The sequence below is a fragment of the Sycon ciliatum genome, chromosome 10 (assembly GCF_964019385.1).
Source record: "Sycon ciliatum chromosome 10, ocSycCili1.1, whole genome shotgun sequence".
NCBI lineage: Eukaryota > Metazoa > Porifera > Calcarea > Leucosolenida > Sycettidae > Sycon > Sycon ciliatum.
In genome coordinates, this window is record NC_088652.1 from 21,111,922 (window position 1) to 21,133,858 (window position 21,937).

Below are 21,937 nucleotides of genomic sequence, written 5' to 3' on the forward strand. Positions count from 1 at the left end.
ACTAATGGCCAGACTTGCCCTGTAATAATTGTTGCCGCTGCTGTCGCTGTTTCTCTGTACAGCAGTAGACCCTGTTCTGGCATTGTTCTTTTGTCACTGTTGGAGCATGTGCTGTGATGCTATGTGTGTATGTGCACGTGCGTGGCTGTGCTTTTTCTTTTGCATTTCCGCTGACCAACGATCCAGCATTCTTTTCTTTGCTTCTTCTTGCTAGTGCCGGTGTGTGGAGTTTCCTTTCCATGTCCTGCTTCGTAAAATGCTACTTTCTCCACTGGCATCAATCATGTACTTACATGTACTGTGTATATGTTTGACTGGTCGGCATTCTGTTTTGAACTACACTGTACAGTGTGCTTACATGCACCTCCTTCATACAATTTCCGAATTTCGTTACTCCCTGGGCATGACTACATCAGTACATGGCTTGTCTTTGAAGTGGATGTACAGTCATGTACATGTACATGTACATGACTGTACATGTACATGTACATGTACATAACTGTACATGTACATGTACAGTTATGTACATGTACATGTACTAAGAGTACACTACATACACAACCTCTTGGCTTCTGTTAAGTTTTGACTAGGGGTGAAACGATTACACTTTTTGACCGTCGAATACTACAGTAACCTAAACCTTTATCGATCGGTTATCGGTTATTTTTCGATTATTTCTTCCGTATTACTATTAGAAGCTGAAAAATGCGAAAATTAACTTCAAGATTTAGAATTTCAGAATTGATCCTGTGGAGAAGAGAATTTTTCTCGCACAGCGGTCTATCTACAATCATACGTTTATAATCATGTATACGAGTACTGTGTGGATAAAAATAATGATAATCCGAGTAAACGAAACTTTTCGATAGCTTGTAGCAATTTCTATTTCGAGTATTGTGTATTTGGTACAATCGTTTCACCCCTACTTTTGACTGTAGTCTTGCATGTACCCTGTACATGTCAGTGAAATGGATATGAAGTGTAGAACTACTAGTACTGGGCGAAATGGCACTGTCTCAGTGCCAGAAGAGGGAAATAGCAGTCTTGTGAACAGTCTTGAAGAAGTCTGAGATGGACAGTAAATCGTCATGCTGGAAATAAGAACATCGGTACGATGCACTGAAGCAGTCACTATTCCTGCAACCAAGACTGGCAAGGGTCCATTGGCCAAAACATAGGGAGAGATGCAGCACATACAAAACAGAACAAGAAGCAGGCAAAAACCGAACTCTTGCTACAATACTCTCATGCTGACAGCAAGAGTACATAACCCCCAAGAGTGTAAACTGCCGAGCTGGAGTTGCACACTCTTGCAGTCTTGGGGGTACTTTTTTATAGTTTTTATAAGTATCTCAAAAACTCCTCTCGTACGGGCAAAATAAACACAATTACGAGTGCAACCTCGGCCTCAACAGCACCGGAAGAAAAACGAGCAAAAATGGCTGTGAAAACAGTCGAGAGAGCAAAAATGGCTGTGAAAACAGTCGAGAGAGCAAAATGGCTGTGAAAACAGTCGAGAGAGCAAAATGGCTGTGAAAACAGTCTAGTATGGAGCCTCGGGAGGGAGCTTTAACCGATGCTGCTCATGGCAACCGCAAGTCGGGCCGAGTCGTTTGCATCTGAGGGCACTCGGTGCCGATGGCCTCGCAGACTGGCAACAGCAGCACGGATATGGGCAAAGCTGAGCTTACATCGGATGTAGGAGATTGTGGCAGAGTACGGCTCCTGCTTCTTGTCGGCGAGCATCGATGTCAGCCGAGCATAGAGTGCTGTTGCAGCTTTGTCATACCCTCCAGTGCAGGACAAGACAACTGGTGAGAAGGAGGCGTGCTCGATGTTGGTGATCCGTTCCTCGTAGCGGCGACGCTTCTCCTGCTCATGTCGCTTGTACACAGCGGGCAAAGCAAACTTGGCGTTGGTGGGGGCGTGGGGGTTGAAAACCCGGACATCAAAATACGAACGCTCGTACCGACCTCCCCAGACTCCACTGTCATCGATGTCCAGGCGGGCGTCTTCAGTTGAAGCCGACCGTAGCGTCATCCTCTCACCTGTTAGCGGCTCTAGCAGCGGTTCCACCACAACTTGGTGCGCAACTTCCTTCATGATGGATGCTGTGAGGTCGCGTACCTCGTTGTGGCGGAGGCTAGGGTAGCCGCCGGTTGAGCAGGAGAGAGCATGGGCCACGGTGAATGATTCACCACAGCTGCAAGCAGAGGGCAACCGCTTCAGAGGCCAGCATATCGCAATGAAACCGCATCATGAAATGCGCCCTTGGATAGCATGAAGCCAAACATCTTCAGTGGTTTGCATGTCAGCCACGACGAGGCACCCTTCTCCGCCGCCAGCTCCCTGGACCGCTTTAAGTCCGAATTGATGCTCTCTTCCACAGCGACTAGGGTCTCCTTCTCCCTTACGGAGTGGATCCTGCGCACCTTCGCCTTCTCTGCCTTCATGGTGTGGTGGACATTACCTAGGTCCGTGTTTTGCACGATTATCCGCTCCACCAATGGCTGCGTGATGGTCCTGGAGTCATCAAATTGGCTGGCGAGATCGCACGGGTTGATTAGACCCATGCCCCTTAGGCGAACCCATCGACGGATTTGACGTATTCAGTCTCCATATTCTTGGCGCTTTGAGTCATCTGGACTTCACGAAATTATCTGTACTGCACTTTGCCTGAGCACCCATTATTATTAATAACAAAATCCCTTGGTCTGTAGTCGGCGATGCCACTCTGCTCACGCCTGCCCGTCACCAAACGACTCCCTACTTGTAGCGATCTCACTGGCCCATTGCCCGCCACCCTCCTGGCACCTCCACCCATCTGCTGTACACTGCCTCCCCATCGCCTCTTTCCGCGCTTTCATGCTCACACCTGCCTGTTGCCCGCCACCATCCTGGCACTTCCCCTGTCGCGCCTTGGCCCGCGCCAGCTTTCTCCCCATACCTCACACCAGATTTAGCGCTAAATTTGTTTATGCGTGTGTGTGTGAAGTTAGTTGTGGCTCTATGTGTTTATAAGCATACTGTTGGGTAGACCCGAGTATCAGTTGTCTGATGATTGCCTAGCGGCAAGAAACTCAGAGTTACAACCAACCTGAACGTCCTCCGCTGAGTCTGCTATGTACTAAGCTCTGTCTCTGACATTGAGCACTCTCTGCAGCTCGGGGATCAACGGATTGACCACCGTATTCTGACATGACGTGCGGACTGCAGAGTGCGCGGTGCGCCGTGCGTTCTCCGTGACTGTGACTGACTGCGTCGAGGACGAGGTTGAAAACAACACGACACACTATTTTAGTGTTTGCTGCACTGACTCTGTTGTCGACTCGAAGCCGAGAAATTGAAAAGCTGTTTCTCAGTGGTGTAGCGGAAGAACGTACTGACTCAGTCTGTTACGAATAGATCCAGTGCTGTGGGCTCGTTAGCTGAAAGGAATATTCAACACGTTTGGAGATGGCGTTTCTTGGGTTTGGCTCGTCCACCTCTCCGCTCCAGCTGTTGTCGGTGACTTTTGTTGCGATGCTGATAGTTTTCATTCCCAACGCCCGTGCAGCCAGCATCCCTGTCGTCGCGCACGGAAACGGTAAGAAGTCATTCATTCCGTAGGTACTAGTAATGAAATGTTTAGCCGCGCATGCACGCCTCCTCTGCATTTACATTGTACTCGTTGAAAAAATGTTCAAGGAAAAGGAAAAGGCATTACTACTAGTATGTCGGAAGCACAATGATCCTATCCCTGATCTTATCCCTGAACCTATCCCTGATCCTATCCCTGATCCTATCCCTGATCCTATTCCAGAGCTTGTTACAATTACTAAGTGTAGTTAGACATGTTGCGCCTCAGCCTGATCGATATTTGCACTACACTCAACTGTACAGTACACGAGTAGTTCTTCCGTGGTTTAGACATAATGTAAGGGGTTATATCCGCAGAGAGTGCAGTCGTCCTCCCGACAGAGATTGTACTTGTTTACACTGAGCAGCACAGCCTGCACAGGACATACTCGTATGTCTACTTTCAGAAAATAGTAGTGTGACTCTCTCTTACCCACGTCATGGTAATAACGGGGGGGGGGGGGGGGGGGGGGGTGGAATACTGGTGTTGCCAACACCCCAGTTGCATTTTTCAGTCCGGAACTCCACTCATCTATTCAATCAGAAAGAGCTTCAGTCACTGTTGTGAACCCTCAGGTTCTCTAAAGTATCAGGAACGAACGACCCCACAGCGGCACGAGGACAACTATTTATTCTCAACAGTATATTTCACTTCCATCGACTAATAACAATGAACAATGAATGACTGAATGAACAACTGAATAACTAACACTAAAATCACCAGGTAGTTATAGCGTGGAAATGACAGCGTATATGAGAAAAGCATACACATACAACATACAACTACAGCGCACACAGCAAACCGCACATAGCGCATGTAGCGTATACTACGTCGTAATCATCAGCGGTACGGCGGAGTCGGGATACAACTGCATTAAAACGAACACAATGTCACAAGCGAGAAGGCCTTTCACTCTCGAGAACTTGTGGTTTCACAACATTCTCCCCACCAAAGGGCTTCTCACCGCAGTACAACAACTCATAAGTCAAAAACGATCGGGGCTCTGACTACACGCCCAGAACGAGTCATCCGCTGCTGTGGCGGTGACCAAGGTGGAATATTACGAGTGCTCACCATTTCTGCCAACTGAGCAACGGTCTGCGGGCTTGCGCACTTCAGATGAAGCTCTAACGTTGGCTTCACGAGAGCACATACCAGAATGACTGCGGAGCTACCCAGGATCGTGATGGCGAACTTATCCATCCGCTGTTGGGTTGATTCCGCACTGAACTGCCTCACCTCAACATTCTCAACTCCAACGTGCTCTGCATCGATTGTGGACACCAATGCTGCAGTCACAGATGACGCCTTGGCACCCGAGTCCAGCAACACGCGAAGCCTGCCGCTATGGGGTTGTTCGTTCCTGATACTTTAGAGAACCAGAGGGTTCACAACATTTGGCGACCACGCCAGGATACGAAGCGAGCATGGCACAGGAACTATGGATCATTGAAGCCAGCTTTATCGCCAACGGCAGTCGGTATGGATTTGAAGGCGATAGGTTGAGAGAATACGTGGAGAAGAGGCTCCGACAGAGCGAGGAGTTTGAAGAGCGCAGTGCTAGACGGCAAGAGTGTGCGCTCCGCACAGAGTTTAACGAAAAGCTCAAGAGGATGGCCGAGCGCATCGCCGTCAGAACATATTATGAGGAAGCAAAGCAAGATTTGCTTGCCTCGCCGGAAGGACGCCGGACAAGGCGTGTAAGACTTTGCTTACAGACAAGCAGCGGTCAGAGGAGTATTCGAAGCCAGTGGGAGGATCAGTTCCAAGGCCCACTGGGTCGGTGCAGTGCATGGCAACATCGGTCGGAGACGCTCAGAAGCAGCTGGAGTCTCGGCCGAAAGAACGAGAGGCGCAAGACGTGGAAGCGCAAGACGTGGAAGCGCAAGACGTGGAAGCGCAAGACGTGGAAGCGCAAGACGTGGAAGCGCAAGACGTGGAAGCGCAAGACGTGGAAGCGCAAGACGTGGAAGCGCAAGACGTGGAAGCGCAAGACGTGGAAGCGCAAGACTTGGAAGCGCAAGACGTGGAAGCGCAAGACGTGGAAGCGCAAGACGTGGAAGCGCAAGACGTGGAAGCGCAAGACGTCGAGGCGCAAGACGTCGAGGCGCAAGACGTCGAGGCGCAAGACGTCGAGGCGCAAGACGTCGAGGCGCAAGACGTCGAGGCGCAAGACGTCGAGGCGCAAGACGTCGAGGCGCAAGACGTCGAGGCGCAAGACGTCGAGGCGCAAGACGTCGAGGCGCAAGACGTCGAGGCGCAAGACGTCGAGGCGCAAGACGTCGAGGCGCAAGACGTCGAGGCGCAAGACGTCGAGGCGCAAGACGTCGAGGCGCAAGACGTCGAGGCGCAAGACGTCGAGGCGCAAGACGTCGAGGCGCAAGACGTCGAGGCGCAAGACGTCGAGGCGCAAGACGTCGAGGCGCAAGACGTCGAGGCGCAAGACGTCGAGGCGCAAGACGTCGAGGCGCAAGACGTCGAGGCGCAAGACGTCGAGGCGCAAGACGTCGAGGCGCAAGACGTCGAGGCGCAAGACGTCGAGGCGCAAGACGTCGAGGCGCAAGACGTCGAGGCGCAAGACGTCGAGGCGCAAGACGTCGAGGCGCAAGACGTCGAGGCGCAAGACGTCGAGGCGCAAGACGTCGAGGCGCAAGAGTTAGAGGCGCAAGAGTTAGAGGCGCAAGAGTTAGAGGCGCAAGAGTTAGAGGCGCAAGAGTTAGAGGCGCAAGAGTTAGAGGCGCAAGAGTTAGAGGCGCAAGAGTTAGAGGCGCAAGAGTTAGAGGCGCAAGAGTTAGAGGCGCAAGAGTTAGAGGCGCAAGAGTTAGCGCAAGAGTTGGAGGCGCAAGACGTAGTGGCGCAAGGAGTTGAAGCTAAGGAATTGAGAAGGGCGATACTAGTAAGCACGGAAGAGATCAACGGCGAGACTGTGTGGAACACGGAAATCGGATGTGTGTCATCTGGTCCAGCGTCCGCCCCACGAGGCAGTGACCCAGTGACTGTGTCGTGTGTGACATCCCACAGCGGCAAGCTTCGCGTGTTGCTGGACTCGGGTGCCGAGGCGTCATTTGTGACTGCAGCATTGGTGTCCGCAATCGATGCAGAGCACGTTGGAGTTGAGAATGTTGAGGTGAAGCAGTTCAGTGCGGAATCAACCCAACAGCGGATGGATAAGTTCGCCATCACGATCCTGGGTAGCTCCGCAGTCATTCTGGTATGTGCTCTCGTGAAGCCAACGTTAGAGGTTCATCTGAAGTGCGCAAGCCCGCAGACCGTTGCTCAGTTGGCAGAAATGGTGAGCACTCGTAATATTCCACCTTGGCCACCCCCACAGCAGCGGATGACTCGTTCTGGGCGTGTAGTCAGAGCCCCGGTCGCTTTTGACTCGTGAGTTGTAGTACGGCGGTGAGAAGCCCTTTGGTGGGGAGAATGTTGTGAAACCACAAGTTCTCGAGAGTGAAAGGCCTTCTCGCTTGTGACATTGTGTTCGTTTCAATGCAGTTGTATCCCGACTCCGCCGTACCACTGATGATTACGACGTAGTATACGCTACATGCGCTATGTGCGGTTTGCTGTGTGCGCTGTAGTTGTATGTTGTATGTGTATGCTTTTCTCATATACGCTGTCATTTTCACGCTATAACTACCTGCTGGTTTTAGTGTTAGTTATTCATTGTTTCAGTTGTTCCATTCATTGTTCATTGTTATTAGTCGATGGAAGTGAAATATACTGTTGAGAATAAATAGTTGTCCTCGTGCCGTGTGGGGTCGTTCGTTCCTGATACTTAAGAGAACCAGAGGTTCACATTTTTTTTTTTTTTTTTTTTTTACTGATTGCAGTAAGCCTTAACCCTTTAAGAGCCGCCCCATACTTGAATGCGTCGTAAACGACGCATTCAAATGCAAAACTTCAAAAGATCGTAACTCAGTCCAATCTCGCTCAAATCCATCGATCGAAATATCCAGGGCGAAGAGAAAACTCTCACCTGTCGGGAGAAACAATCCGCGAAGCGCTGCGAGCAACGGTTCCTGAGATAAATCACTCGTAAGTTGAGCCGCGATCGCGGCGATTTCAAAAAAGCGCAGTGCGACTTTAGTATTGAGAATATTGAGACTTTTCGTCACGCTGGTTTACTCGAATTTGCACGGGTTTCACTGTTGATATTGTCAAGAGTACACAGGGAAAAAATTGGAACTCCACGATCGAGTAAAATGAAATATCTGGAGCGGGACGCAATTGGACGCATTTGGGGCATTTTTCGTACTGTCGCTGCGATCTAGCGCTGGATAGACAGTGTGCTGGCGATCATGATCGACCTCATTCTCTTCCTCTCGCGGAGACCGTTCCAGGAAGCCCTAGATTGTGAGGATTGAATGAGTAGAACTGAAGCTATGATCCAAGGAACACGAAAAAATGCAGAATTTTGAAATTTTCCTGTGGCTCTTAAAGGGTTAATTTCGGTTAATAAATAATTTGAATAAAACTGCAAGCCATCACTGAGGAGTATGTGCCTCCGTGATAGGGTAACCGTACGTCGAATGATGGTGAGACTGCTGCACGTGCTGCATAGGTTATTGCATGGTTTGCTGCATAGGTTATAGCACAGGTTGGAGCACTGGTTGATGCATTGGTGGCTTCTGCGATACCATAGGTGTATACACAGCGGAGACGTTTGAGGCCGGGTACTTGGTCTGATGCACGGCTTGCATGATCCTCAACTTGGCCATATCGTACGTTGCTTCTTCCAGTCCTCGAAGATCTTTGACGAGGCTGAGGCAAAACAAGGTGACATGGTCCGAGAAGTCAACCTTGTTCCTGTCGTCCGATTTAATCTCATCACATGTGCTTGTCAGGGAAAGAATCAAGTCCTCTTCTACTTTTCCAATCCGTTTTCTTTTGGGTGTACGCTGAGGGAAGACTTTATTTTTCTGTTCTTTCTTTATAGGGATGGTGGGTGCCGTGCCTGCGTCGTCATCGCTGACGACTTGGATGTCGTCTTCTTTTTTATCATCTCCGTCAGAAATGGCGTCTGACGCACCAGAATCGTCCTCACCTTCGACTTTCACGTTAGTCGACGTCTTCCGGTGCTGGACAAACTGCTGAAGCCATAGCAAACTCTCCATCACCATGTCAATGGGCGGAAGGTCATCCCGCCCTTGCCCTGACCTGGCACTATCCCTCTTGCTGCGGAGGTACTTAGACAACCTTGTGCGGATATTCGAATACCTCTTTTGGCACTCTTCAAGTGCCAACTTCGACTTTTCAGCGATCTCTGGCCAGGCGTTGGATTTGTGTGTTTTATTGCGATAACTGGCACTCCCCCGACATGCTCTGCTCCCTGTGCTGGAGCTGGACCTTCAGCCATCATGTGTGTTCGTGGTGTTGGTGCTGCTGCTACTGGTGCTGCCGCTGCTTGTTCTGAAGCTTCAACGTTACACTACCTCGGGTGGGAACGCTGCCATCAAATGGATCTGGCCATATCGTACGTTGCTTCTTCCAGTCATCGAAGATCTTTGACGAGGCTGAGGTAAAACAAGGTGACGGGGTCCGAGAAGTCAACCTTGTTCCTGTCGTCCGATTTAATCTCATCACATGTGCTTGTCAGGGAAAGAATCAAGTCCTCTTCTACTTTTCCATTCCTTTTTCTCTTGGGTATACGCTGAGGGAAGACTTTATTTTTCTGTTCTTTCTTTATAGGGATGGTGGGTGCCGTGCCTGCGTCGTCATCGCTGACGACTTGGATGTCGTCTTCTTTTTTATCATCTCCGTCAGAAATGGCGTCTGACGCACCAGAATCGTCCTCACCTTCGACTTTCACGTTAGTCGACGTCTTCCGGTGCTGGACAAACTGCTGAAGCCATAGCAAACTCTCCATCACCATGTCAATGGGCGGAAGGTCATCCCGCCCTTGCCCTGACCTGGCACTATCCCTCTTGCTGCGGAGGTACTTAGATAACCTTGTGCGGATATTCGAATACCTCTTTTGGCACTCTTCAAGTGCCAACTTCGACTTTTCAGCGATCTCTGCCCAGGCGTGGGATTTGTGTATTTTATTGCGATAACTGGCACTCCCAAGACATGCTCTGCTCCCTGTGCTGGAGCTGGACCTTCAGCCATCGTGTGTGTTCGTGGTGTTGGTGCTGCTGCTACTGGTGCTGCCGCTGCTTGTTCTGAAGCTTCAACGTTACACTACCTCGGGTGGGAACGCTGCCATCAAATGGATCTGGCCATATCGTACGTTGCTTCTTCCAGTCCTCGAAGATCTTTGACGAGGCTGAGGCAAAACAAGGTGACGGGGTCCGAGAAGTCAACCTTGTTCCTGTCGTCCAATTTAATCTCATCACATGTGCTTGTCAGGGAAAGAATCAAGTCCTCTTCTACTTTTCCAATCCTTTTTCTCTTGGGTGTACGCTGAGGGAAGACTTTATTTTTCTGTTCTTTCGTTATAGGGATGGTGGGTGCCGTGCCTGCGTCGTCATCGCTGACGACTTGGATGTCGTCTTCTTTTTTATCATCTCCGTCAGAAATGGCGTCTGACGCACCAGAATCGCCCTCACCTTCGACTTTCACGTTAGTCGACGTCTTCCGGTGCTGGACAAACTGCTGAAGCCATAGCAAACTCTCCATCACCATGTCAATGGGCGGAAGGTCATCCCGCCCTTGCCCTGACCTGGCACTATCCCTCTTGCTGCGGAGGTACTTAGACAACCTTGTGCGGATATTCGAATACCTCTTTTGGCACTCTTCAAGTGCCAACTTCGACTTTTCATTGATCTCTGCCCAGGCGTTGGATTTGTGTGTTTAACTGGCACTCCCACGACATGCTCTGCTCCCTGTGCTGGAGCTGGACCTTCAGCCATCATGTGTGTTCGTGGTGTTGGTGCTGCTGCTACTGGTGCTGCCGCTGCTTGTTCTGAAGCTTCAACGTTACACTACCTCGGGTGGAAACGCTGCCATCAAATGGATCTGCTCAGGCGTTGGGAATCCTGGCGTGGTCGCCAAATGTTGTGAACCCTCTGGTTCTCTAAAGTATCAGGAACGAACGACCCCACACGGCACGAGGACAACTATTTATTCTCAACAGTATATTTCACTTCCATCGACTAATAACAATGAACAATGAATGGAACAACTGAAACAATGAATAACTAACACTAAAACCAGCAGGTAGTTATAGCGTGAAAATGACAGCGTATATGAGAAAAGCATACACATACAACATACAACTACAGCGCACACAGCAAACCGCACATAGCGCATGTAGCGTATACTACGTCGTAATCATCAGCGGTACGGCGGAGTCGGGATACAACTGCATTGAAACGAACACAATGTCACAAGCGAGAAGGCCTTTCACTCTCGAGAACTTGTGCTTTCACAACAGTCACCTTGTTATTATCCAGTTTTGTTTAGCCATGATGAGCAGGTGTGCGCTTAGAGACACCTGGCCTGTAAAAGGGCAACACCAAAGCAGTCAGCCCTGGCCTGGATTGGTGCACTGCAGACGATTGAGGTGTTGACCATTCACACAGCACATGCACCATAAGACGTAAGCAGTACGTAAGACAAGTCCATGGTAAAAAATTAAGTTGATTCTCAGGTCATGAGCCTGTGAAAATCGGTGCGAGCGAGCGATTTTTTATTTTATTTCCCACAATTATTTTATTTCCAAAAATAGGGTCACACCAAGAGTACAGTACTCTTGTTCACACGTATGTACATGTACATGGTCACATGTTCATAATATTCAGGCCAGGGAGTAGAAAAATACCGGTATCTTACTACTCCCTGATTCATGCCTTTCGCATTGACCGTTTTCATGCCCGCATATGCATGCATAGAAATAAAACAAATCGTCGGTGCGCCGCCAAAAATCGGTGCGCGCGTACTTGAGAATCAAAGATAATATTTTCCATGGCCTAAAGGGGATTGTACCTATCTCCAGAAAATACCAGGCATAATCAGGTTCCAATCTGACCAGAAAGTCAATATTTTACTACTCAAATGACTACATATATTATGTTGTCCCTTTCATGTATTATGGTGTTCTGGTTGCCATAGACACCTGTATGACAAGATGGCTGACTGCCGCTACAGCAGGCAGTGGTTCATCTGGAGCAGACGTGCAGCGATTTGAGAAGCTGATGAAGAAGCTCCAAATAGCTGTTGACGAGGACACTGTCCACGAAACTGACCCGGACATCCTGGGATTAGTTCTCGGTGGAAACGAGCAGGCTGTGAACTTCCTCTATCGATGCATGGGTAGGTTTTCTGAGTTGATGATTCTGCCATGTTCTGTCTAACAGAGCATATTGTATATTTGCTGGATTGCAATTACAAGAACTCAGTACATACGGTGTACTTACTGTGCACATTTCTACACAACACTCACCTATAGTAATCTTACTGACTTTTGAGAACACAATTGGGACCAAAGTAATGCTCAAGACCTCACTCAAATTTTAAATTTTTTGTGTTGGATCTGCTTCCCCATACATTTTGTCATGGTATACCTGTCCAACTTTTTTTCTAAAACCTGGCCTTATCCAACTCCGTAACATTAGAATTTTTACGTGTACTGGGGCAAGGAAGAATAGAACGGGTCACACGATACGGTATGTATAACGGTTTTCACTATATCCACCACGAATTGTCCACAAAACATGCGAGACAGCAGAATGTCAGACCGCTGTTATTAGATGAATGAACACGCTCTCTCTATTTCACGCATTCACACACACACACACACACACACACACACACACACACACACACACACACACACACACACACACACACACACACACACACACACACACACATCCTGATCACGGAAACAGAAAACTTCAATTATCCAAGTTTGGTGAATCAATTTTTACTGTTCCTGTGTTTGAAGGTAACCATGATGATACAGAGTGTCTGCGACAATCACCATGCCAGCATCTTGGTCGGTGTGTGTACAGTAGGGAACCTGGTTCATCAGGATCACCCTACCCAGGGTACAGATGTGTGTGCTCTAGGGGTGTCAGCGGACGGTTTTGTCAGCATGGTGAGTGATACGAGTACAGTTGAGCAGCTCACTGAAATCCCACACAAAGTGATTTGTACAGTTGAGCAGCTCACTGAAATCCCACACAAAGTGATTTGTACAGTTGAGCAGCTCACTAAAAAACCCACACAAATGGATAAGTACAGTTGAGCTCACTGAAATCCCACACAAATTGATAATCAAAGTTGAACTCACTGAAGTCCCACACAAAGTGCTAAACTGATAACCTGGATCAGTTCCGATTACATCACTGTTCTTGTGCATGTGTACGTCCAGCAGCACAATACGTACCACTTCCAGGGTATCTATGTGTACGTCCAGCAACACAATACGTACCACTTCCAGGGTATCTATGTGTACGTCCAGCAGCACAATACGTACCACTTCCAGGGTATCTATGTGTACGTCCAGCAGCACAATACGTACCACTTCCAGGGTATCTATGTGTACGTCCAGCAGCACAATACGTACCACTTCCAGGGTATCTATGGCCGTGTTAGTTGAAGGCGCAAAATATGCACTTTGGTTCGGATTTCACCGAGCACAACTCTACTACAGACTTGTGTTGATGAACATTATCTCCAGTTTACAGTGTCTTTGAACAGTCGGGACTGATGAATAGGGTGGTTTCACGTCTATCACAGGAGCATACCAGTCAGCCATGTTGGTTCCAATTCCACTCAACCCTTATTAATATTTGAGGGACTCCACAAAAGCCGAAGCCTGAATCAAGGTGGTTCCCTCTAACCTCTTGTCTGGCTCAGAGACGGAGGTATTTATGAACCGGTGTTGTTGTGTTGGTTTGTCCCGTGTACATGACATTGTAAACCACAGCGTTACCTAGCTGTTCATCATCACCGTGTAAGAATGGTGGTACTTGTCAGGAGACAAGTGAAGGATACACATGCCAATGTCCCACACTCTACACAGGACGACATTGTCAAAGACGTAAGTACGGACACATGCCTATTGTATCATTATAACGTTATCCACCATGGTGCTAACTGGCCATGGCTGTTGACAATGACCTCCAAAAGTACAAAACACATTCATATGAATATGTATTCAATTGAATGGGAAGTAAGGCTCTTCTTCCTCAATGACCTGCCCAAAAACTACTGGCATCCACTGGGTATCTAGGGCATGGATGATATTATTCATTACCACAACAGCGCACCTTCGTCTTGATAGCATGAGTCACAGATTACCTTGGTACGTTTCCATAGCGATGAGAACACAACTATGGAAAGCAAAGCAAAAGTACTGCCTGCAGTCTGATGTTGCTAACTCACATATTTGCCAAGCTCCTTCTTCTCTTCTCTTTATTCTTTTTCACTCTCATCTGCTGCCTCTGTCTCTCTGTCTCCATTTCTCTGTCTCTCTGTCTCTCTGCTTCTCTGTCTCCGCTTCTCTCTGTTTGTCTGATTATCACTCTATCAACTGGGAGCAATGATTGCTAAAATTGTTTCAAAAATCACGGTGTGTTTTCCTGAAATTGTCCAGATGAACGTGATGAACATCTCTGGGCACTAAAGTCTCTCCCCTTGAGAGAGTGAAACCAGCTGTATACTTGTTCTTTTTTCTTGACGTAAAGTCCACTTGGTTTGTTTTTCACTGTGTGCTGGCTGGATGACAGAATGGTTGTCCAAACACATCCTGGCAAACGTGACGTCATCGTTGTCCAAACTTACCACCATCACGAACAGCCTGCTGATGAGCTCAGCTAATGCGGAAAAGAAGTCGTCCGACGCTGTCACAGCTTTTCTCTCCCGTCTCCAAGGCAACGTCAATCGAAACCTCGATCAGAGATTCGAAGCAATCCAGCGAAAGTTGCAAAACCATACCACATTCGTCCAGGTGAGTACGGATTTCAGATTGCTCTTTAATTTGAGTAGTTTTCTCTCTTCCTCCATCCCTAATAATGATTATGGTCTCACTGCTGCAGAGATCACTTTAAGTTCAGCAGATTGTTCGGGCATGATGGTCCATCCACAGGGTGAAACAGTAATTTGCTGAAATATGCTTTTTTAAAGAAGGGGGTAGGGTGCAGAATAGTATTTGAATTTCTCTCTGAGTCTTGTTACAGTGTGTTTCCTGGTGATGGTGTATGTCCCAGACTCCCAGACTACCTGTATGTATGGTGTATGTCCCAGACTCCCAGATCTGTATGTATGGTGTATGTAGACACACATAGAGCCAGAGTTTACACCTTCCTGATGTCCATCACACAAACACTTACCACTTTCAAAATTCCCTCCCACCTGAAGTAAAAACAAGAGAGAGTGTTAGAGGGGGGGGGGGGAGCTCATGCCACCTTGATGCAAAGCACTGTAGATTTCAAAAAAAAAGGAAGGGGAAAAGACCTTTTAGCTAACACTGAACTTGATGAACAAGCAATCATCAACCATCGCCGTCAGAGCATGGACTTCACCCCAACACAACCCATGCAATTTAGCAGCAACTTGGTACTGCCTTCTAACTACTGCACTTTTTGCATGATGGAAGATTGCATGGTTCAGTAGATGGCATACGAAGCTGCATTGTATCTTTACCACAGCAAATGTTCTCGTAGAGATTCAAATTACTGGTCTCGTGTGCTCAGCTTCGCCTTGTGTGTAGTGAGAACATTATTCCCGTCTTGTTTTCCCTGTTGTTGGCCTGCAGGAATCGGAAATGAAGATGGCTAAGATGCAGGCAGCCTTGGACCGTATAGACACAAACCTACAGGTGAGTGTACGTCTTGATCACACAGTACAGTATGTCTGAGAACACAGTACAGTATGTCACAGAACACAGTATAATGAAGTCTACAGTGCCGACCAGAGAAATCCAACACCTCGTGAATAAAGTAGCACCGTGTTAGAGTGCACAGACCAGTGTGGGTAGTGCTAGGGCTGTGTAGCCACCGGCAACGCTATTGTATTCATGAGGTGTTGGATTTCTTTGCCCAATACTGTACAGCAAAACCTGGTGAAAGTGACTTCTGGTTTTAGCGACCACTTGCTCCTAACGACCGTTTTCCATGCGCGGACAGTTCTACATAGAAACTCCACCGGATACAGCGACTATCTGCCTTGCGCGAGTAGCAACCGACATTTAGTATACCAAGTGCCATAATGGACCTGCACACAGCGACTAAAACTAGCCAAAAGTACCATCTTGGCTGGCAGGGTTGACTGCAACACTGCCTACAGGGTTTAAGTGCGCTCTGAAGCAAGTGCATGCGGTCAACAGAAGTGACAAGTGACAGTGCAGGATGCCCTGCATGCACTTGAGTGAGGCGTGCTTTGCCTGCACGAAAGTATTCTATGTTCCACACCTGTCAATATGAGTACATGGAAGTACAGTGCGGATCGGCTATAGGGTTGTCGGCTATAGTAATATACCTCTTATAGTGATCACAGAGGCAATATGATCTTATAGTGATCGTATTCTCAAATTCATTTTCGTAAACCACCCCTTTCTATACATATCGGATCGGCTATAGTAATAATCGGCTATAGTAATAATCGGCTATAGTAATATATCGGCTATAATGATACGATTTCTTTGTCAAAATGATTCTATTGCATACATTTTTCATCGGCTATAGTGATGATCATAAAAAATTGTACATCGTACATGGCGAGATCTGATCGCGGCAGTCAGGAAGCGCTGGTACAACTATGATATCCCTCGGAGGAAATTCGAAATATTTGGCGTTGGCTGTGCTTGTTGTTCCGGGGCATCCTCGAGCGAGAGCGGAGGCAGTAATGAGTACCAGCGCTGAAGCGCTACCCGTGGTCTCCGCCGAGATGTTGGAGAAGGCATTCAGGTAACAGCGAAGACGATCAGGGACGCGGAGAAGCTTCTCCGTGACATACGACATCACGCGTCCAACGACCTGCGACTTGGAACAGTTTCAGCGGTGATGAGTCGAGCGATGGCGACCCAGACTGAGACTCTACTCCCACTAATCGATCCTGTAGATATTGTTGATATGTCGATTGAATGTGTTGAAGTGTCTCTCTTCCAAAAGAACACATTTGTTGAGCACTGCAACTCCTTGAAAACTCATGTCAAAAAGTCACGAAGTTTTTGTTTCCGCACGAAGTAGCTCTGCACTGCGCGTACTGCACAGTCACATGCACAGCACGCTTCTGCACGCTGCACTGATTCGAATGACACCATACACGCATGTGTCAGGCATACCTAAGTATGCATATATATCGCCTGTAGTAATATATCGCCTATAGTGATATTTTCACGAAAATCAAACACCAATGCTATAGCCGATCCGTACATTACAACCATGTACATGTATGTACGCATTCCAATATGTCACGAATGCGTAGGACCTGGTTGTAAAGACCACCTGGCTTTAACAACCGCTTTTGCTTGCACCGTGAAGTGGTCGGTTATACCCGGTTTTACTGTAGTTAAGAATTGTCTCGCACTCAAAATTGCCAATAACGACCCTTGATCGTCGGCCAAGAGAAAAGTGATGTCATTCGCGAGTTGTCGTTACTCGCAAGTTTGAATGTATATGGTCAAGTGTTTGCTTGATCTGACGTAGTGTGGTTATTTGTGATTGTGACTATGCTTCATAGCATGTGTATGGTTACCATGATGAGGATATTTGGTTACAAACTGAGAGAATCGCAGTCCAAATGTTCTTCACGATTCTCTTCTTCAACACCCTGGTGTTAGGCATCTTCCCCCATGCCCCTTTTCACTTACCTTTCATTCCATCCACTGTTCCAGGAAACTCCCCTGATAAGCATCCCTTTGATTTTAGAAAGTCTTTTCGCCCTTTAATTAACTACTGCGCATACTTTAAATCGTTGATATATCGACGATATTCATGAAGTGCATACAGGTATTGGATAGACCACTGTCCAACCTAATCGTAACTGTGAAAATTATTGGATATTCAGAAATGACGGCTTGTAGGAAAGCTAGTAGATAGAGCTTTTTAGTGGTTAAAACTACAAACAAGGCTGGTCGAGGCAGCTCCAAGTAGAGTGCTCAATTCACAAAATATTGTACAGAGCAGTATACACATACAACGGAGGTGAAAGGCTGTGTAGCTACACAGCCTTTCACCTCCGTTGTATGTGAACTTATAACTGAAAGTACTCTGTGACTGCTACTAAGCCGTCTCTGCCAATGTGTACCTGGTATCATGTGAGTACCCCCCCCCCCAAACATGCATACTAGTGTCGGTAGGTTGGACCTTGCACTGGGAGTAAGATATAAAAAATGCCTTCACCTAATTATGTCCATCCACTGCAGCGTACTATCGGAGTGCATAACCGGATAGCAGTAGGTGGAGCGTGATCTGCGAATGCCCATAATGACAACTCTTAGCAAAGGGAATGCTCACTGAGTCCAGATATAACACATTATATCCTCGTACCTCTTCTTTTCATTACTAGCCAGTATGCCCCGCAAACACTTGACAAATCAATAGGTTTTGGTCGCCGTATATCCGATTGTGGAGAAGATGAGTGGAGTGAAGGTGCCATGATCGACATGTACGATACTCTCTGCATAATCCAACTCCATCCCCTGTCCATGCTCAAGGAGAAGAACACCAGTTGGCTTGATGACGAAGAAAGTTGCATCCAGATGGAGAATGAGACCATCCACAAACATGCCCTTTACCCTCGTCCAGAATCCTGGCACCTTTACACGTTTCTCAGCCTTCACATAGTCAGTAACATGCATGCTGTCTGCTGGAAACGTCTCGTCAGTAACCGCAGTGTATTATCACTACAGTACACCCTTGCGGCACACCTCCATCAGCAGATACTCAAACAAATACCACACCTCCATCAGCAGATACGCAAACAAATCCCACGCCTCCATCAGCAGATACGCAAACAAATCCCACGCCTCCATCAGCAGATACTAGGGGTGAAAGTTGGCACTGAGATCCCGAGTGCGAGTACTCTGATTTTCTCCGGTCGAATATTCGAGTATTAGAGTATTCTTGATATCCTAAAAATCGCACACTAACCGCCTTAAAAATCACATGATACAACCCTGATTGAACCGATTGGCAGTTTTTTTTCTCGGGTGTATTGGTTGGTGGGTCATTTGGGCTCTCTCTACTCGTGTACAAATGTTCATCACACAGTCTGCACATCAATATCTGCTGACTGCTGCTCTGAAATTGCAGACTTCTGTGGTAAATGCATGTACCATGTATGAGCGAGTACTCTGATTTATTCCGAGTACGATTATAGTTGAAAAATCCAAACGAGCATTCGAATATTCGGTATAATTGTTTCACCCCTAGCAGATTCGCAAACAAATCCCACACCTCCATCAGCAGATATGCAAACAAATCCCACACCTCCATCAGCAGATACGCAAACAAATCACACAGCTCCATCACCAGATACGCAAACAAATCCCACACCTCCATCAGCAGATACGCAAACAAATCCCACACCTCCATCAGCAGATACGACAAAATCACACACCTCATCGTGACGCATTCTGGGAAAGTCCTGCATGTCGAGCAGCACAAAGCATGAGTAACAGTGACATTAGAGAGGTTGTGCATAACGAAAATTCGTAAAGATCTTTCGGAATCTGAGCCATCTGGAAGTGACGAAAATTCGTAAAGAAAATCTGTTGTGCTCAACGAAAAACGTAGTGTGACCATGGTGACCCTTTCGAGTACTTTTTCCGCTGTTTGCGCGCGTGGTGAACAATTTTTTTGAATCAAGTGTGCACTCCGGCCCACGTGTAAGCACACCACCGAACTGAGTTGGGCTCAAGTTTTCCAGCTTACAGGCAACGATCTCCATGGCTGGAGACCCTCGTCGAAACGGTTAGTCGTGAGAACGAAGCTGCCTGAGAAGGGCCAGGTCCATCGCGAGATCAAATGTCCTTCGCTGAGACGTCGCAGGGGAAGACGAAGACGCCAAAGTGGCAGAATTCTGCTGCGAGGATTCAGTAGAATAATTTGTCACAGGGCGAGCACTGAGATCTGACAGAATTGACAGAACTAGCCGAGCGCTGTCCAGGTGACAGAGGATCGCTGAGAGAGCGGGAAAGAGATCCATCAGCTCCACAGGATGCCGAGTAGGAAGAACTCGCAGACCGACTTGAAAAGGCCATGGCGAAAAAATCTTGACACCACGTGCATCAACACAGCTACATGTACATGTATACAGAAGCTTGCGAGGAAGAAGCGAAAGTTCAAAACGTAAGATCTTCAAGTTTCGCGATCATCCTCGCGAAAGTTCCTTTCCTTTTTCGTTACTCGTGCCCAGACTACGTCTAAGTTACGAATTTTCGTTATGCACAACCTCTCTATTGTCTCCGCTAAACTTTCGTAGCTGTTGCATTCTCCGAGGGGTACGTCTAATCCGACGCCACCATTAGAAGTTCCAGTTATGAGAGGGCGTATCACAAATTCATAGAAGCATCCTGGAATGTGAAACACATTCATTGCCAACAGGCAGCATCAAGACCTGTGTGGTAAGCAAACGCCTCACAAAGCATTGCCACATCATTGAGCAATTTAGCAGTGATGGTGGCATTTCTTTGCCTGTTTGTGCTTTTTGGTGCATGTCAGTATCTGGGCACAGGCTGTAATCTTCGAACTCTTGGATACAAGTATCAGAGTCGGTACAATATCGGCTATAGGCCGGATGAAGGACAGATTACATCAGTGACGTTCAGAAAGAAGCATACCAACACTGTACTGAAGTTATCCTATTCTGGTACTGTACGCACATTGGGAGCACGTACAGCTGCACGTTGGTACTTGAAGATCGACAACAGGGAGTGTACCAGACCTACCAAGATTGACATGACGATGTTCCAGAGTACTGGCGACGACACCCACATCCCTGCCGTACTGACTGGTATCTGTGAGTCGACGCACAGCAGTGGAGCTAACATTGCAGCAGGAGATCACACCATCACAGTACATGTTGGAAGAAATCCAGGCCATGAAGCTAGTGATGCACATACAGGCTGGTCTAGCACCTCGATTCTTGAGATTCAAGAAATGTGCCCACAGTTTTAGCATCTGAAATGGTTATAAGAGTGTACGTTGATATTGGAAGATGGACAACAAGGAACAGGCCAGACCCACTAAGAATGATAGAACTGTAGGAAAGAGTACTGCCCACACCAACCATGCATTGTAATATATTCACTGACCAGTATCTGTGAGTGGACTAACAGTAATGGAGTTATCATTGGCAGCTGGAGATCACATGATTACCGTGCATGTTAGAAGAATTGCGAGGCTATAGCAATGGTAGTCCATACACATGTTAGTCCATCTTCTCTTTGCTCAAGTTTCGAGATCCATAAGTTCAGTATTTCACGAATATTATAGCCTAAGTTTCTTGAAGACAAGGAACTGATTGTTTTGACATTAAGTGTTACAGAATAGATTCGATGTATAATTAATTCCACCTTGTTTTTCTGCTCACACAGCGGTAGCTACATATTCTTCACTGTTCGAATATGGTGATGGTGGTGGTGCGTGGGTGTGCATGTGCATGTGTGTGTGTGTGTGTGTGTGTGTGTGTGTGTGTGTGTGTGTGTGTTTGTGTATGTCTGTGTGAGTGCAGCTGTGCTTTTGTTTTTCATTTCCGCTGACCAATTATCCAGCATTCTTTTCTATTCTTCGTCTTGCTTGTGTCGGAGTGTGAAATTTAATTGCCAGGTCCTGCATGATGCAGTGCCTCTTTCTCCACCCACATCATTATACAAGGTCATGTACTGCATAGTTTTTGCTGGTCTGCATTCTGTTTTGAACTTTAGTACCTCCTTTATATGGTTTCCATGACTCCCTGGTCGTGAATTTTACATTTACATTACATTTAGACTTTATTTGAAGGATTCTCCAAAGGTAAATGGATACTTACGGGGGAGTTTCCTGGAAGGGTGGATGAGACGAAAGGGAAGTGAAAAGAAAGAAGGGAAAATAGTACTTAGCAGAAACACTGCTCAGGGAAAACTACAGGTAAAACCACCAGGGAGAAACAGAATAACAATCATAATATCTGTCTCTCAAGTACATGTACGAATAGTACATAACCTCTTGACTCTTGACGATACCATCGCATGTACCGGTACCGGTACATCAGTGAAATGGAAATTTTGGTACTTGTGTAATGGTAGCCGAGTGGTAGGCGCGGTGAAATCAACAAGAATTCGTTTTATTCTACTTCTCTCAGGTACACACCTGAGATATAATTATTAGTGAAAGAAGAAGCGGCAAAATAAATAAGATTCAAGATCGGTGCTCACCTAGA

General features: G+C 47.3%; 2 protein-coding genes across 2 annotated transcripts in view; both read left to right on the forward strand.

Moving 5' to 3' along the window:
• LOC135826020 (KH homology domain-containing protein 4-like) overlaps positions 1 to 415 on the forward strand; it is a 27,453-nt gene extending 27,038 nt beyond the window's left edge. Inside the window, exon 23 of the mRNA XM_065338652.1 lies at positions 1 to 415. This exon is cut by the window's left edge and continues 1,243 nt beyond it. The gene's annotated coding sequence lies outside the window, so the exon portion shown is untranslated.
• A 2,649-nt stretch (positions 416 to 3,064) lies between these two features.
• LOC135826023 (uncharacterized) lies at positions 3,065 to 21,505 on the forward strand. Its single transcript, XM_065338657.1, has 7 exons — positions 3,065 to 3,586; positions 11,678 to 11,878; positions 12,513 to 12,665; positions 13,500 to 13,613; positions 14,302 to 14,522; positions 15,330 to 15,392; positions 20,239 to 21,505. Exons 1-7 carry the CDS (start codon positions 3,457 to 3,459, stop codon positions 20,692 to 20,694), a joined length of 1,338 nt encoding a protein of 445 aa, XP_065194729.1. The 5' UTR covers positions 3,065 to 3,456; the 3' UTR covers positions 20,695 to 21,505.
• The last annotated feature ends 432 nt before the right edge of the window (positions 21,506 to 21,937 follow it).